The 17036-nt window shown below is 37.2% G+C and overlaps 1 protein-coding gene across 10 annotated transcripts in view; it reads right to left on the bottom strand.

Annotated features, from left to right (window-relative positions):
• LOC110829846 (zwei Ig domain protein zig-8) overlaps positions 1–17036 on the bottom strand; it is a 520441-nt gene that overhangs the window by 352162 nt on the left and 151243 nt on the right. For 4 of the 10 annotated variants that reach the window (XR_015533924.1, XM_022063999.2, XM_087344187.1 and 1 more), the window contains exon 1: positions 5748–6919. The exons of 1 other annotated variant lie outside the window; for it this stretch is intronic. Coding sequence is in view for 8 of the 9 variants with exons in the window: in XM_022063999.2 (XP_021919691.1) it covers positions 5748–5844 (97 nt within the window). In the remaining variant the exon portion in view is untranslated. Of the gene's footprint in view, positions 1–5747; positions 6920–17036 lie in introns of those variants that run through there. 5 more of the 10 variants (XM_087344183.1, XM_087344184.1, XM_087344185.1 and 2 more) reach the window with 4 other exon arrangements.

Genomic DNA, 17036 nt, shown 5'->3' with positions numbered 1-17036 from the left:
CATAACAATTATAACGCAGCCACAGAAGATGGATTATATCTGCCAGGAGGAACTGCTTTAAAGACCAGGCCACTATCCATCTAATTAATCCGACCGTAACAAACCCTCGCTTAATTGCGTTTGTTGAGCCAAAATTGCTAACTAAATTCGCTTCACGAGAAGACTGAATTCAGTGCCTTTGTAAAATCACGTTCACTGTGACAACCTGGCAACCATATCCAGTAAACTTTCCAAGCAAATTCCTGTCAGCTGTTTTAAAATTTACAGTTCATCTCGATATAGTGTTATAAATTCTCTTGGCGTTCGGTTAAATAAAATCAGAAGAAAACACATCAGTGTTTGAATTACGACGTTTCAGACTAGATGATGGAAGCGTCTGTTTCTCCAAGACGTTGGTAGCCATCTACAAGACTGTTTAGTAAACCAGTATAAAATGCTGTCACACATAAATTAATTAAACATTATTCTTGTATTGCTACACTTGAATTACATAAAGACAACACAGCAGTAATAAGCCGCTTTAACTGACGCAACAAGTGTAAAACACATCGACAATAGCGCGTGCCTTATTTGTTACAAATCCGTATTATAACCAGACAGCATATAGGCACAGCATTAGAAATCTTCATAATGAAACCTTTAAAGCTCATAAGTGACTATTCCTTATCGCCTCCTTCAAAAATCATTAACCTTGCATAAACAGAGACAATTGTTTAGACAACATTAACCAGTTGATCTGTCTAATGTTGAAGTGTAGTGCTTTCTTTGCGGTACGGACTGAATTATTATATATTACTTCGAAAAACGTTTGGTGCAAAGGTTAATAAGTTTCTTGTTAAAATTCCGTGTGATTTGTAGAAGAATATATCTCCATTAGCCTGTCAGACTGCTTTATGCGATTCTCATAAATGAAAATCACGTTAAATAAAAGGCGGGAAAATTTATTTATCAGCTGAGCGACTGTTACCTTTTCAACCAGGACTCTGCTCCACAGACAAAATTCATTTCTTTCTTACTCTATCTTAAAAATCTTATTTCGGAGGTTTCCCTTTTCCGTTCCTCATTTCTATTAATAACCCAGTTTCTGTTAGACTTAAACTGCCATACCTTTATAGTATTTGAATGATGTCTCCATTATTTTTTACTCGATGAGCGTATTTCGCATGTCTAATAACTACGCCTCGTGTATGAGTTTAACTCGTATTTTCAGAATAACAAATTTATTCATATTCATAATTCTACGGGAACCACAACTGATATAATACAGCGTAGAATTTGGCTAACAGACCAACGAATCGGTCAGTCTAATTTAATATCAGAGACCGATGGAAATATGTAGGATAAGAAGAAGATCGAAACCTAAAACCCTTCGAAAGACTGGCATTTCATCAACTACGAATTTCACGTGAAGTAACAAAAATCAAAACATTGCTGTCTTCAGACACACCACCGTCATAACCTCAAATCCTACAAAAACAAAAACCAACCGAGATTCCGTGGAATACGATACCAAGTATCGCCACCATCAACAAACAGCCTGCCACATGTTTCTGAAATACTGAGCGGTCTGTAAGGAATACGTTTCCGACACAAGCCACTTATAATAACAAAGAATTCGTTCTAAATTTATATTTGGGGAGGGCGAGGATAAGCCGAACAGACAAAAGGAAAATAATCAGCTGAAATGGGGTCCCTGAGTTCGGAAGTAGAATATACATCTCCTAGATCAAAAACGTGGTACAGACATACGTTCATAGTTACAAATATTAATTATAACTGAATATAACACAGAATTATGAATTCATCGCCCTGATGACGGAGGCAGTATGACCTCTGAAACGTTGGTGGACATCAACCAGACTACACAGCGCAACCCAGAAGACAGAAATCTTCATACTCATCGCCCTGATGACGGAGGCAGTACGACCTCTGAAACGTTGGTAAACATCAACCAGACTACACAGCGCAACAACCCAGAAGACAGAAATCTTCATACTCATCGCCCTGGTGATGGAGGCAGTATGACCTCCGAAACGTTGGTAAACATCGACCAGACTACACAGCGCAACAACCCAGAAGACAGAAATCTTCATACTCATCGCCCTGATGACGGAGGCAGTATGACCTCCGAAACGTTGGTAAACATCGACCAGACTACACAGCGCAACATACACAGCGCAACAACCCAGAAGACAGAAATCTTCATACTCATCGCCCTGATGACGGAGGCAGTATGATCTCTGAAACGTTGGTAAACATCGACCTGACTACACAGCGCAATAACCCAGAAGACAGAAATCTTCATACTCATCGCCCTGATGACGGAGGCAGTACGACCTCTGAAACGTTGGTAAACATCGACCTGACTACACAGCGCAACAACCCAGAAGACAGAAATCTTCATACTCATCGCCCTGATGACGGAGGCAGTACGACCTCTGAAACGTTGGTAAACATCAACCAGACTACACAGCGCAACAACCCAGAAGACAGAAATCTTCATACCTATCGCCCTGATGACGGAGGCAGTATGATCTCTGAAACGTTGGTAAACATCGACCAGACTACACAGCGCAACAACCCAGAAGACAGAAATCTTCATACCTATCGCCCTGATGACGGAGGCAGTATGAACTCTGAAACGTTGGTTAACATCGACCAGACTACACAGCGCAACAACCCAGAAGACAGAAATCTTCATACCTATCGCCCTGATGACGGAGGCAGTATGAACTCTGAAACGTTGGTTAACATCGACCAGACTACACAGCGCAACAACCCAGAAGACAGAAATCTTCATACCTATCGCCCTGATGACGGAGGCAGTATGAACTCTGAAACGTTGGTTAACATCGACCAGACTACACAGCGCAACAACCCAGAAGACAGAAATCTTCATACCTATCGCCCTGATGACGGAGGCAGTATGATCTCTGAAACGTTGGTAAACATCGACCTGACTACACAGCGCAACAACCCAGAAGACAGAAATCTTCATACTTATCGCCCTGATGACGGAGGCAGTATGATCTCTGAAACGTTGGTAAACATCGACCTGACTACACAGCGCAACAACCCAGCAGACAGCCATCTTAAGAGTTATTTCCCTTGAAGGTCCTGTTTAAATTATTTGCACATCGAGAATCAAACGATTGTAATCATTACTAAGAGAAACGTACGAACTCGGAGAGAACCCTGTGTCTGTATCACTCTGACCACGACGTATCTCATTTCAACTCACCGGGTTTCAACCCTGCTCTCCAGAATCCAGCATATACGTGCAAGAACTACGTATGTCACTGCCCTGATACACAAAACACAGATGACACTAAGAAAACTATGTATTTGAGCCGGAGAGATAGCTGACGGTTGTATGAACTTTACAACGTTATATTTGTGTCAGCAGTAAATGGATATTAAAGTCAACAAGTTGTTAAAAGACGCAACAATTTCGTTACGAAAAAGATGTTACATCAAAGGCGTGTGGAGATTTCTGTAGAGTTGACTGAGTAACATGTTAAGAAAAATTAAAAGACTTATATTTACGTTACGAAAAACCCTTTCATGTTTATTTAAAAACATAGTTTCAGTTACACTGACGATTAGAAATGCTATGATACGGTAGATACACGGAATAAATATTTTAAATATCTTAAGGTTTGACTAGAAAGAATATTATAAAACAAGTCATGCAGGATTTGAGGTTTTCACGGGGATAAGTCTGAAGACGGCTGTCTTCTGGGTTTACCGACGTTTCAAACGTCCTTGCTGCCTCCATCATCGGGGCGATGATGGAGGTAGCAAGCAACTCTGAAACGATGCTGAACTTCTATCAGGCTACACGGCGAAATAACCCAGAAGACAGCCATCTTAAAACAAGTCATCTTGTCTATCAAACAGGACTTGACTAATAGAACACAAATTGAAACTCTGCTTTCGACTAAAATAAAGTCATTTCAGGCGAAATGAGAATTAACGTAAAACGAAGGATAAGCCATTAGACTTCATACAGTGACTTTCCAAACTGTGACAGTCAACTGGAACTACACGGCATGACACATCAAAAGAGCGTAAAAGATTACGTTTCCTTGTTCTCAAGGCGGTGAAACGTCGATGTTGGTCTCTGGTTAGTAACGGCATGTATACCTGTTAACAACGTTTCGGAGAAACATACCGTCACCATCTTCAGGGAAACATCGACTTCCCTCATTCCGTTCACGCAAATACCAGCATAAGACCTTGAAACATTTAATACTGTATTTTTCAACTTTACCTAGTCGTCATTCATAACCATCTTTCCATCACAATAAATATCGTGGTTGGCGAAGCATAATAAATAACGTATAAATCGATTCCCAATAACACTGTAGCACGCATTATCAGTTTTGCCAAAGAATAAACGTAGTTACGCGAAAGAGTCAAAGTTCAAACAAATATCGGCTTATGCGAGCGCGCATGTATGTGTGCAAGATGAGATAGAAAACTTATCAGCGAATATCGATTTCAGATCGACATTTCCCTGCTTAATACGCAATATCTTCTGCTTGGTAACAATTTTTCATCCCCCCCCCCCATTTGTGTGCAAAATTCAATTGGTTTAATTATAAATACTGAGTTGAACTTTATTATCCGTTACACGCAAACCCAGTTTTCGTAAACTTTAGGATAAAGCAACCTTTCCAGTTATATAACATCCAAATTTAACAATCCCACGACTATAAATAATAGGTTATATAACTTCAGAAATACGCACAGCTATGTGCCCCATACATTGTGGAATAAAACAGCGCAATACAGTTGCTTTCCTCTTTAACTTGAATGTCAACATTCCCAAACGTCACTACGAATTTTTTTTCTACTGTAACGTGATGCCATGTGAACTGACTACCATCTGCCGATACGTTCCTAACCAATCAGAACCTAGCTTCAACTAACCAACCTACTGCTAGAAGTGGATGACAGATGGGAATAAGGTTCCGAGGTTAAATGCTCTTTCTACATTCCACGACTGTGACGAATTATCATACAATAGAACTAAGAAAAAAACATTTTAAAATAAAATTAAATACTAAATACGAACAGAAATAAATAAAAGGAAGCTCTAATAAAACCCCTGCATAAATCAGTAATCACGATAAAATTTTCGACTTGGCCTGGATGAAATTTAACACATCTTTCCAAAAATAATCGAAAGTAAAAAATTAATTTTTTTAAATATATTCTACGTGTAATAAAAAATGTTACCCCTTTTATTACAAACTTTAAAACTGCAAGGGAGTTAACATTATTCTTATTATTAATTACCTAGCACAGAGACTCTTAACCTCCCCACGTTCTTCCCACCTTCCACTGCAGCAAATACACGTTTAATGAAGTGGTACACCGTGGAAACAGATTAAGACGCACTCAAAGGCTAAGACAGTCCCAGCTTATACCCATGCTACTTTACATTACAGTACCTTAAGCGCATATGTGTGCCAAATTTGACGAAAAAAACTAGGTCTATTATACTGCAAAAAAAACCTTTAAACGAGTCTATATTTATCTACGAATCAGTCATTATAAACGAATCGCATTCACGTTAACTGTTAACAATCTTAACTACATATTATCAGGGTAAACGTAAAATGTTCCTTATACTATAATGGCTCTTCCAAGTGTGGTAAAATACGCGTAAAATAAAACAGTTACACTTCTTATAAAACATTAAGACGTAAGTTACAGTAGTAGTTCTGACGACACCCTACCTGAGTTTCGACATAATAGCATCAGGATGAAGACAACTGATGTCTTCACTCTCCTGTTCCCACGCGCAGGTGTTGTTTTATTCTTCACAGCCATCATGGTTGGTCAGATCGTTAAGAATGCGGGTTCAGATTATTACAAATCTTCCTGCAAAAGCAGATATTCACAATTTAAACAAGTCTTCTCACCGACAACTTTGTTGTGACACTCACACGAACTTCATTACACAATAAGAGATCGCCATTGGTAGGGCGCGTATCATCATAGATCATTTCGTAATTCATTCCGAAAACTTTAAATACGATCCATTCACATTAATTCCATAACACTTTGAACCTTGTAGTAATACTTGATAAAATAAAATATGAGAGAATCAAAGCAGTAGAATAATCCAGTACCCCGCCAGTTACGTCACTAATTACATTATTCTGAATAATATTTTAGTTTGCATACATTAGGCTGAACTATTAACATACACGCATAGAGACGTATTTAAGAATTTAAATGCAATATTTAAATATTCTAAATTAACATGTATGAAGCACGCTACACAGACTTCAAATTAAAAACTGAGAGTAATTTAATAAAGTACTTTCTATGGTCACATATTTGTTGTACAAACATCTTCGAAGTTTGCTAGTAACAACAAAACCACCTCTCAAATGGTTTCTATATGCACACAAATAAATATCGATGTATCGAAGAAACAATACTAGATTTGCATTAAGGTCTTGGTAATGACTTCAGTATTTACACAACTGAAACTTTCCCTTCTGTTCAATCCACAAAATAAACCTGGCAACTGATTGAGTTACAGTTCACTAAACGACTAACAATAATAAGAACATTTATTTTTGAATTCGATAATGACGAATCACGTAGATCTTGGAGTCCATGAAGTTTGTAGCCACTGCTAGGTCAACATCCAGGAACATAACAACATCGATGTATATATTATTCACTTGAAGAAGGAAGGTGAAACACGCACATTAACGACAGAGAATTGTTCTTTCGTTTTGTCATGGAGTCTGAAAGCAACGCGTAGTTTCCGGAGTCTGAACTCGTAAAACAAAAACTGCCAGTTATGCTGAGCCGGATGGCCTTAAGACATCAACAAACTTGAAACACACGACGAACTGGGCGGTTCGAGTCCAACTGGCGGCGACAGTCTTCCAATCAACTCACTGGCTCGCACGCTCGCTTTAGCGTAGCGCCAACTCTCGCAACGAGATCGAAATATCGACGAAGCCGGCCTCGACTCGCGCACACAGTCCGAGTGACGGAAACTAACCTTATTCAAAATCGGTGCCTCTATATTTATTTATTTTATTGAGAAATGTCTTATTGCTTTTCGTCGATCGAAAACTAGTAAAATGATCATACATCGTCGTTATTTATCCTTCTTTGGATCATCTCCGATACACGCAGCGCTGCATTCAGACGCTACAAAAGACAAAAATTGATTGAAGGGAAATAAAAATGTTGGCCAAATTCAAGCAAGGAATATACCACATGACACTAAATTGTGAACGAGAAGATAAATATTTTATTTATCGTTCATTATTGTTGTATTATTCTTCCGTTAATTACTGTACGCCTTGTTGACAATAAAGTTGATCAGACATGTTATATAAATTCAACCCACATATGTTCTCTATTCAGCATCACTCAGGAGCTTTCTCAAGCACACCAAACAAAAAAACATCATCAGTTAACAACATTACATTTCACAAGATAGGAATTATTTTTTCCTGAGTCTATACAATTTTGTTTCTACGTTTTAAGTTTTGAATTTAAACAATCACGTCTTCCTTATTTTTATAGATATAATTTCCTGTTACTATATTCCTTATATATTTAACTACACTACACATTGTGTTTACTACTTTATTGGATATTTATTGTTAGATTCTTAGATCTTTATACTGTCCTGTTATTTACATATATTTCAGATTCCTATTCCAGTTTACTTAAAGTCCCAGAATTACCCTTTTCACAGGGAATGACGTAACTCAGTAACATCTAACAGATATAAATGGCATTTCCTTGGCCTATCAGTTCTTTTTCGTTTTAGATTCTCCTGGGAAGAGCCAACTGTCCGATAAGTCACACCTACACCTAATATTATTCCATTAGGAACAAAATCCCTTAACATTACCATTGCAAAGGTTATAACATTGACAAATATTATCTCATAAGGTCCAAAATCCCTTGACACCAAATGATCACCAACAAAACAGCTACCAACTAACACTTGCCTCCTTCAACGTCAATTAAATTGTGAATGATAGCTGGAACGCTGACTGGTTCTAAATCAGATTCTAAAACCAAAATCTGGTCATGAGTCATACACACAAAACATGCATTCATTCTCCGGGAAATATTATAATTGAGGTACATGAGGCAAAATACACCTCTCTGACAACCGTCTCCACTTCATGCTTCACTCAATATAAGATCATTAGGAAAAACTACGCTCGCGTGAAGTGTAGCCTACGAGTTTTGCTTGTACTAGAATGTCAGCGTGATCTTACGTCAGACGTCAGTTTCAATTCGATTATGACCTGAAAGCTTTTAGAAGCAAGTAAGACAACCTACATTAGAATTTTATTTCTATTAATTATAAACACTAAATAGTCATTGAGGTGGGAAAAAAGTCCACCAGTTTTATGGAACCAGAAGTTTTTTAATACCGTGTTGACAAGAGCCCTTCGCTATAACCTATCCTCCTAAAGATAGATCCAGTCCACACTCTGTACAATACTTATTTAATTGACTGAACGTATGGATAAAATTGAGTAATTATGTAATTATTACAGTAATCAAATCAAGGACGTTGGCCAAATGTGTAGGATTGTTGGGACAGATGAAAATTTCGCAGATAATCTTTCGTAACCCGAAGATCATCTAAATATTATTTCATAATTGTGTACGTACCGCAAAGAAAACACAACCCGTCATCATTACACAGATCAACTGGTTAATGGCGTTTAAGGAAATAATCGCTCTTTATAACACGATTAACACGTAACCCGTGGACTTTGTAGGCAAAATCCCAAGCAAAGTTATCGAGTCAGCTGAAGAAAGAAATGTAATTTATTAAAGTGTAAGTTTGGAAAGTCTTCGATTTGTTTCGTACAGAACACAGCTCACAACACGGCGTCAATATTATATATAGAGAAAAATTACATCACAGAGAGAAAGACGACAAATATAAACGTGGAAGCACAGGTAAGTTAGTCCCTTGGCGAGAATGTAGATGAAACCACGTTTAACTTAAAGTTTTAAGCAAGGAACATTATTCAATTAAACTGAATGATCTGTGATGATTATAGAGGAAAGAGTGGAAAACTTGGACTATAAAAGGTATGCAACACAAAATGAAACGCTCGAGAACAGATGTTGGCATTGAAAAGCGGAACATAACCTAACATTACTCCATTAAGGTACAATTTGGCTGCACGCGACAGAGTCAAGCGACCGAGGCAGGCGACAGAGTTACGAGACCGAGACTGGTCGCTTCCTGTCTGCTCCCTGTACAATCGTATGAAGTACAATTACGAGCGCGAGACAAAGACAGGCGACAGAGACAAAGCACAGGAGACCGCTCTCGGACCAGTAGTGTCTCGCGACGGGCTCAGGCAGCACGTGTGTTGTTGAGTAAAATAATGGCAGAAATTAAATTTACTGGTGACCAAGATGAGAAATTGGTAGAATTAGTAGCAGAAAACCGACCACTGACCACAGACAGAAAGATCCTTCTTCGCGTCTGGTTTTGAATATTGAACTCAGAGGTTTTCTTTGTTTCTTTCGCAACAAATAACACAGGAACACATCATCTTCTTCGATTAACCTTTTTAGAAGCATTTTTGTACTCATTTTTCACAGAATATGTGCACGTATGTCTCAACAAAACAAAGAAAACAAACACTTTGCCGCATGTCTCGGTCGTCACCTCAAAAGTGTGTGGCGACAAGCTGCGATGTGTCCGTCTCCCGTCTCTGTCGCCTGCCTCGGTCGCTTGTCTCTGTCACGTGCAGCCAAATTGTACCTTTATAAATCTAATATAAATGGACTATGCCGTATGACACAATGGTGCGGCGAAAGCAATGCACTTGTAAATTACAGCACGCTGTAAATTATTGAATTAAATACAATTGTACTACTAATATGAACGATGTGATATTATGGAAAACAATTATAAGATATGTGCGTACTGGGTTAAAGCAGTGATTACAGACTAAACAACTATGGCTCACACACAATGTATTGGTTTATAAAAGAAAACAATGGAGGTCTACCGGACTGACACAGCATTATCATTAAATAGACAACATCAAAGTACCAAAATTACATGGAATTATTAATAAAGACGCAACAGCAGCTTTTGCACGAGGCGTTAAGGATTTACAGTAAGTGCAAAAGTCGATGTTTAAAAGAATCGTTCGACGACGAGAAATAGAAAAAAAAATATGCTCGTTACAGGCGAATGAATACTTTGGTAAAAATATTTTACCCTTACAACCCAATGGTAACGGTGAAGTTTGTGTTTTATTTTGAGATACGTAATGATGAAATTAAAAATTACAAACAATTCATAAAACTAAATTTCAATGCAGTAGTTCAATACCACCACCACAAAGTAATACCAATAAAATAATAATATTACTATTTTTCCCACTCCTACTACTCCTAATACTAATTCTATGAATGTAAATCTTTGGACGTATTTCGGATAAACATTGTCTCCCTTAAGGGCACGTTCTCAATAAGGGAAATGATCCAGATAGGTTGTCTTGATAGATGATCTAGCTTGGTTATCTGTTTTTTGTATTTCTTTAACGTTTTAAATTTATATTAGTGTTGCCTAGGTGGATTATTTGTTTTTATTTACTTTTCTTTGTGTGCAATATTATTTCTATTTTGGGCTTGCCTGTATTTGGCTGTTATATTTAATATTGTACATGTATAAGTTTAGTTAATCTGTTTGTGTAATATTTTTCATTTTTATTTCATTATTATTGTATGTATTATCAGTGTTTGTCTGTTATTGGCTTCCTGCTGTTGGCAAACACGTAAATAAATTAATTGAATTGAATTGAATTATTATGACTACTAATAGTACAAAAATTGAGGTTGAAGCTTGTGAATTTCTTTACTTGAGAGGGCACTAATTTTTTTTTAAAACTAGCACTGCACGTTGAAACAAATGAAATTTAAATTATCTTACTAAATGTAATACTGGCTGTAGGAAGCTGAAATTAAAGAGTAGGAAGTAAAACGAAAGTGCCTAATGGTCTTGGTACGCAAAAGCAAAACAGAATAAAGGTGGAGGCTGGCAGTGTGAGAGATGGGAAATTTATGGACAGCCTCGAGTGCTTTCGTTCTAATGAAAATTCATTACGCATACCAAAAAGGAGTATTAATTTTTAAAATGAATTAGTGGGAAAATTCGTTAAGCGAACGTTAGCTAAACGAGACGTTTGTTTAGACGCAAGTATACGAGAAAATTTAATTGCTTCTTTAATTTTGTGAGAAGTTGTACGTACGGGTCCAGTCACCTCAAGTAATCCAAATTTACTAAACGCTTTCTAACCAGCAGTAAGCTTAATTATTATAATTGTCTGTTTTAAGGGCGATTATACAATAAACATTGTAAAATAAAATAAATACTTTGTTAAGAATATCTACAGTACAGGCCAAGTTCTTCGAAAACAGCATGAAAACAGCAAAATATAAACTACGCTAAATGTGAGTATGGAAGGTCAGATGGGACAAAGGTGCCTAAAAAATATCACACGATTAGACTTACACAGTGCCCCAAAACACACAGAGATCGATAAAAATGAAAATTAATATTCCGTATTATAATTTGTGTACATCTTTTTCCGCCACCCTATATCAACACGTGTCAGTCCGAGGATTATAAATCAAACAAAATAAAACTTTTCACATAGATTACTGATAACAGGTACCTACAATAAACATGAAATTAACTGGTACTAAAACATGTGGTATGGCATATGGCGTTGTGAGTTACATTAACTTTCTCATACTTCAAAGTGAGCCTAAATACCTTTGTGCTACTGTTTACCTTCACCATTATGGAAAGCGTTGACTAAATATTAAATCTGATTGGATATTTTACTTTCTATGTATGAAATATTAACACTGAGTAAGTCTCACGTGAAGGAACGAATGTATGTGATGCAAAAGATCCATCTGAATAGGTAAAAAAGATCTGCTTTGTAGTCCAGCGCATTTTCGTATGTCTAAAACTGACTATAATAAACTAACGAAATCAAAGACAAAATGAAATTAATTCTAAACATTCAATGCGGCTTTTGGACTTTATGAAAGCACTTTATGGTACTAATTCCAAATTCAGAAACATATTCACAGCTATTCAAACAAACATTTTAATATCACTGAAGTCCAGCGACATTGTCCACACTTTGTCTGCGTGCATTTAAAAACGCAGACTGAAGAATCTGCTTTAATAAAATCATTTTTAGAATCTCCAGCTGTTGTTACGAACCATGGAAACGTAACTGTATTAAAATACAATATCAACACTGTAACATGCAGAAACCACAATTACATCTGAATTTTGTTAATTCTTGTATCTTTGTGATATTAACTCACTCCTACGCAGGGAACAAGTTTAGACTTATGTAAATCTCATACCGAAATATAAGTCATCTACTCTTATTGTAACTAACTCCACTGAACAACGTAATTTTGGAGAAGCTGACACTATGCTCAGTTAGCAAAAAATTCACCGTCCTTTATGGCACACACAGGATCATTACCGATCTCCTATATTAAGCCAGATGATTGCAAACCATATATTTAAACTTTATTAATTATTTATTGGATACAAATATTTTTCTGAGTATTTTGTTATGACATTATCAGTTAACCATCATGTTTCAATGTAAATAAATTAATGGACAAAACAGGAATTTCCCATTTTAATTCGACGTATAAATATTATACAGACGCACTCAAATAACATTAAACAAGGAATTTAGGATGTGTTTAAGGGTTTCTCTAAATAAAATACACTCCGTAAACCACGTTATGTTGATTGTAGGAATCTACACAGATGGCACTGCTCTTCAGGCACGCATCGTGCATTCCAGGAAGACCACACACACACGTCAGTGAACGGCGGACGCCGTCAAGGAAGGCGACTTTGCTGAGTAAAGTGGCACCAGGAAGCTAGCTCATTCCTCAGCCAGCATTTTAAAGCGTTCCTGAGTCTTGGTTGGAATGGAAGGTGATCACACATCTGCAGAGGGCAGTGGAGTAAGCAAGACGTTTCCAATTTCCCAACAAACACTTCCCTCGTTTAATCCCGTAAAGAGAAATCTCGCCTACAGAACTTTCCAAAAGAAGTTGAAACATCGCGTTCATGTTTGTTCGCTTATAGCTCGATAACATATACACCGATTTTCACTGAACTTGGTATACATATTTTTTAGACCAGAAAGAGATGATACCAACAGGGTCAGAACTCCGAAAAAGGTGACCTGAGTTCAGGCCCAGCGGATGGCGAATTACCTTAGTTCGGAAACTAAACACGATATAATGGAGCCCAGACGTAAGTAGTTCGCTTTGAAGAAGCTGGATAAATGATATATCCACCAACGCGTGTCCTTGTTAGTAGCCAGCCTTGAATAAAGCCATAGCTCCAAATTATTTAAATTGTCAAGTACATTATGATCATTCTAAACACACTTTGGGGGCGAGGGGGTACGATGTCGTAACCCCGAGGTATACGTATTTTCTCACAAACGATGTTGTAAATAACATTTCTGTCTGTCCCTTCCGTAAAGCGTTGAGTCTGTGCGGACGTCTCTTATGCGCAGGCGCTGTGCAAGAAGGTAAAGAGAAAATCGATGGGTGGGTTTCAAAGAAACCTTATCTGCTCGCTTATTATTACCTGTCGAAACATCGTGTCTGGAACTTCATTATCTCCAGACAAATACTGTCAAATCGTTCACTACTTTTGTTTCAAGAAGTGACTACAAAGTTCAACGTCTTAACATTTGACATTAAACTTCTACGATAACGATTTAGAACCTTATGGTAACCGTAGGTATCAAATGATTTAACAATCATTAACTCTTCATTTTGGCCACTTGTATTCCTGTACAATTCTCAGAATGAATAGTTATTATTATTTAAACAATAAAAAATTGAGATTAGTAATGGAGACTCCTTGTGTGTTTTTGAGCTACGAAAGAATTTATTTCAAGGATAGGTTAATTGTTTAAGACTTGAGGTTCTCACAGCGGTGAATATGAAGATTTCTGTCTTCTGGGTTATTGCGCTGTGTAGTCTGGTCGATGTTAACCAACGTTTCAGAGGTCATACTGCCTCCGTCATCAGGGCGAATATTCATCGCCCTGATGACGGAGGCAGTATGACCTCTGAAACGTTGGTTAACATCGACCAGACTACACAGCGCAATAACCCAGAAGACAGAAATCTTCAGGTTAATTGTTGCTTTACAGACTGGAAAAAAGAGTTTTTTGAGAAGACAGGCGTGGGATTAAGCGTCTACACGTTTTCTGGGAAACTCTAGAATTCTGTGGCGTGATAGATGTCACAGGTTTACAAGTCACAAAGGACTTGAAGGTGTAAAAGCAAACAAAAGGAAAATTCCATTAACACGTTCACAGAAATATAAGTTATTATCCCTGGATCCTCAACTGGAACAACAAACACCTTTTGGGTGATGTTTTCGTACGTAGAATCAGTGATATTTTATTGCTTCAACTTAGCTTATAATTCTACTCGTTGCAGTATTCAATCAAAATGAGATCACATCTAACTATAATCACTGGTTTCATATGGTATAAAAGTCTACAGCCCTGATGATGGCTAGACTGAGCTAAAAACATATGGAATACAAGACAGCAAATGTTAAGATTTCAGTGGTGATAAAAATTAATAGTGTTTGACGGTTGTAAACATTTTTTCCACAGAAACAGGTAAATTTTAGGTTCGTTACAAGTGGTAAAGGGAGTAATAATTTCATGACAGAGGAATTAAAAATATAGTTCTAATTTATTTTATAAAATCCTATGAGACACTGAGCTATAAACATAATTACCAAGATACTGCCTATCTTTTCATGCTCAGCTGTAGGTCTTACATTTTGCACAGCGTCATACCATCCTTCATAAGAAAATGTTTACATCTCCTTGGGTGTCTGTAAACCGTAATGCAGTATCTCTGTCACAAATAAAATGAAACGCTGAAAACGTTTCATGACTTAGCCAGTTTCGAACTCATGATCCTTGTTATCCCTACTTTGAGGAGCCTTTCTGTTCTACCGCTATCACAGTTGTTAAGTTTGAAGAGTCTAATAATTTTCTGAACAGTGAATATGTTTTTCTTAATCTGCAACCAGAGGTAACGTTTGCTAAGTTTTAGCGGTAGTGTCAACTGTAACGACTTAGCTTGCAGTAGCAGGTACGTTTCTGTTCACAAACCAACTTTGTTGTATGAGGATAACGTGGGAATCTGAGCGAAAGGGCAGGTATCCAGTACTCAATTTGCCCAGATGGTTACCGAAGTGTATGCTGGAGTTTGTAATAGTTGGATTACACGAAGTATCCACAGACGCACAGACGAAAATGAGAGGTTTTGTGTACTTGATCCTAGTTTGTTAGTATCAGACGGAGTTAGTACTTTGAGTTCATAGGATATATATTTTTTAATTATATTAGTTTGTTACTATAAACACTGCTATTTTAATTCAGGCTTAATTATGGGCGGTTAACCGATTCTTCATATAAATTAGGACAATCATATGTATATAGCTTATTATAATATTGAATACAGGTCAAGATTTACCTCCATGCCCCGTGCCCTCAATGCCAGCTTCTTATGCACAGAAGATGATTGATTGTCTTCTTGGTTTTAGCGCTAAGTAATCTGGTAGAAGTTTACTTTCATTTCAGAGGTTCTTGCTGCCTCCATTATCAGAGCTATAAGTCAATGCTACAACCCAGAAGACATACACCTTCGTACTCACTGCCGTAAAAACCCTCAAATCATACTTCTTGGGCGTAGGTAGAACGTTATCTATACTTGTCAATTATGCATTCTGAAGACACAGTTTTGTAAACACACGCACAATGTTAGGACCCCGTGTGTCTCTGGGTACAAGAATCTACTTGTTTCATTGCTAGAATTACTCCAAAAATTTTCAGATTTTGTCCTAGGCCTAGGAGGCTACACTAATTGTTGATGAGGGAGTTTAATTTTGATCCATATTGGTCAAATCCGCTCAAAAATAAACTAAACGACACTTAACCCTTTAAATCTGAAGATAGTCTAATATTTCAGAATTCAGTCCGTACCGCAAAGAAAACACGACACTTAAACATTACAAGGATTAAACGATTAACTCTGTTTTAGGAAATGATTTCCGATTACTTTGAAAATTATTTCACACCCATAAATGTAGTTTCTTGTGACAATCCGGAGTTACTGGGTCTTAAAACAAATGCTACATTACATTCATCATAGGGGCTTCAAGATGTTAATGAATGTCATAAAGCAATTAATTTATACAAGTTTTATTTGAAACGTTTTCCTTTATGGTTTATGTACAATATAAAATAAGACTAATTTTGAATTCTGTGGAGCATTGTCTTTAGCGTGGCTTAAAACAATGGATCTGTACCTGTAGTCCACGATAATAAAGACTAATTAGGTATGCAAAACAGTGACAAAATTTGTTTCTCTCTTGTTTTGACTTAAAATACGCAAGTCCCAAATGATGTCGTGTTCTACATTGTACTGTTACAAACGGTCGACGTTTTACTCCTGTGCAGAATCATTAGGGAAACCAATGCCAAATTATATTATTCTGTCTTGCGGTTGACACACATCTGTATTATAACAGCCCGTGCATTTTCAAATGGAGTACAATTAACATTGTTGTTATCATCGTTAAATGATTCAGTATGTGAATGCTGCTACAAACTAAAAGATAAAAAATACACAAATGTATCCCAGTCATGGTGAGGGGGTGGTCAAAACATAAAACCTATGAAAGGGGGGGTTATGTTGCGGACGTCCAAGCGCTCCAGAGTTTAATTAGTAATGAGTTGTGACGTACAAAATCTCCCTCTGTCCCCCCACCCCCACCGAAAGTATCTCAACAAACCGTCCTGGCGAATTGACGGACATAACAATATGAGTCACACTCAAAATCTGTTTACAGGAATTTTAAAAAAAATAATTACGAGACTAGGACTCTGAATTTT

The sequence above is a fragment of the Zootermopsis nevadensis genome, unplaced genomic scaffold, assembly GCF_977971745.1.
Source record: "Zootermopsis nevadensis isolate Lab colony 2312 unplaced genomic scaffold, Znev_1.0 Znev_ptg000007l, whole genome shotgun sequence".
Classification (NCBI taxonomy): Eukaryota; Metazoa; Arthropoda; class Insecta; order Blattodea; family Termopsidae; genus Zootermopsis; species Zootermopsis nevadensis.
Note: the sequence above shows the minus strand (reverse complement) of the source record. Positions and strands in the feature narration are given on the sequence as shown.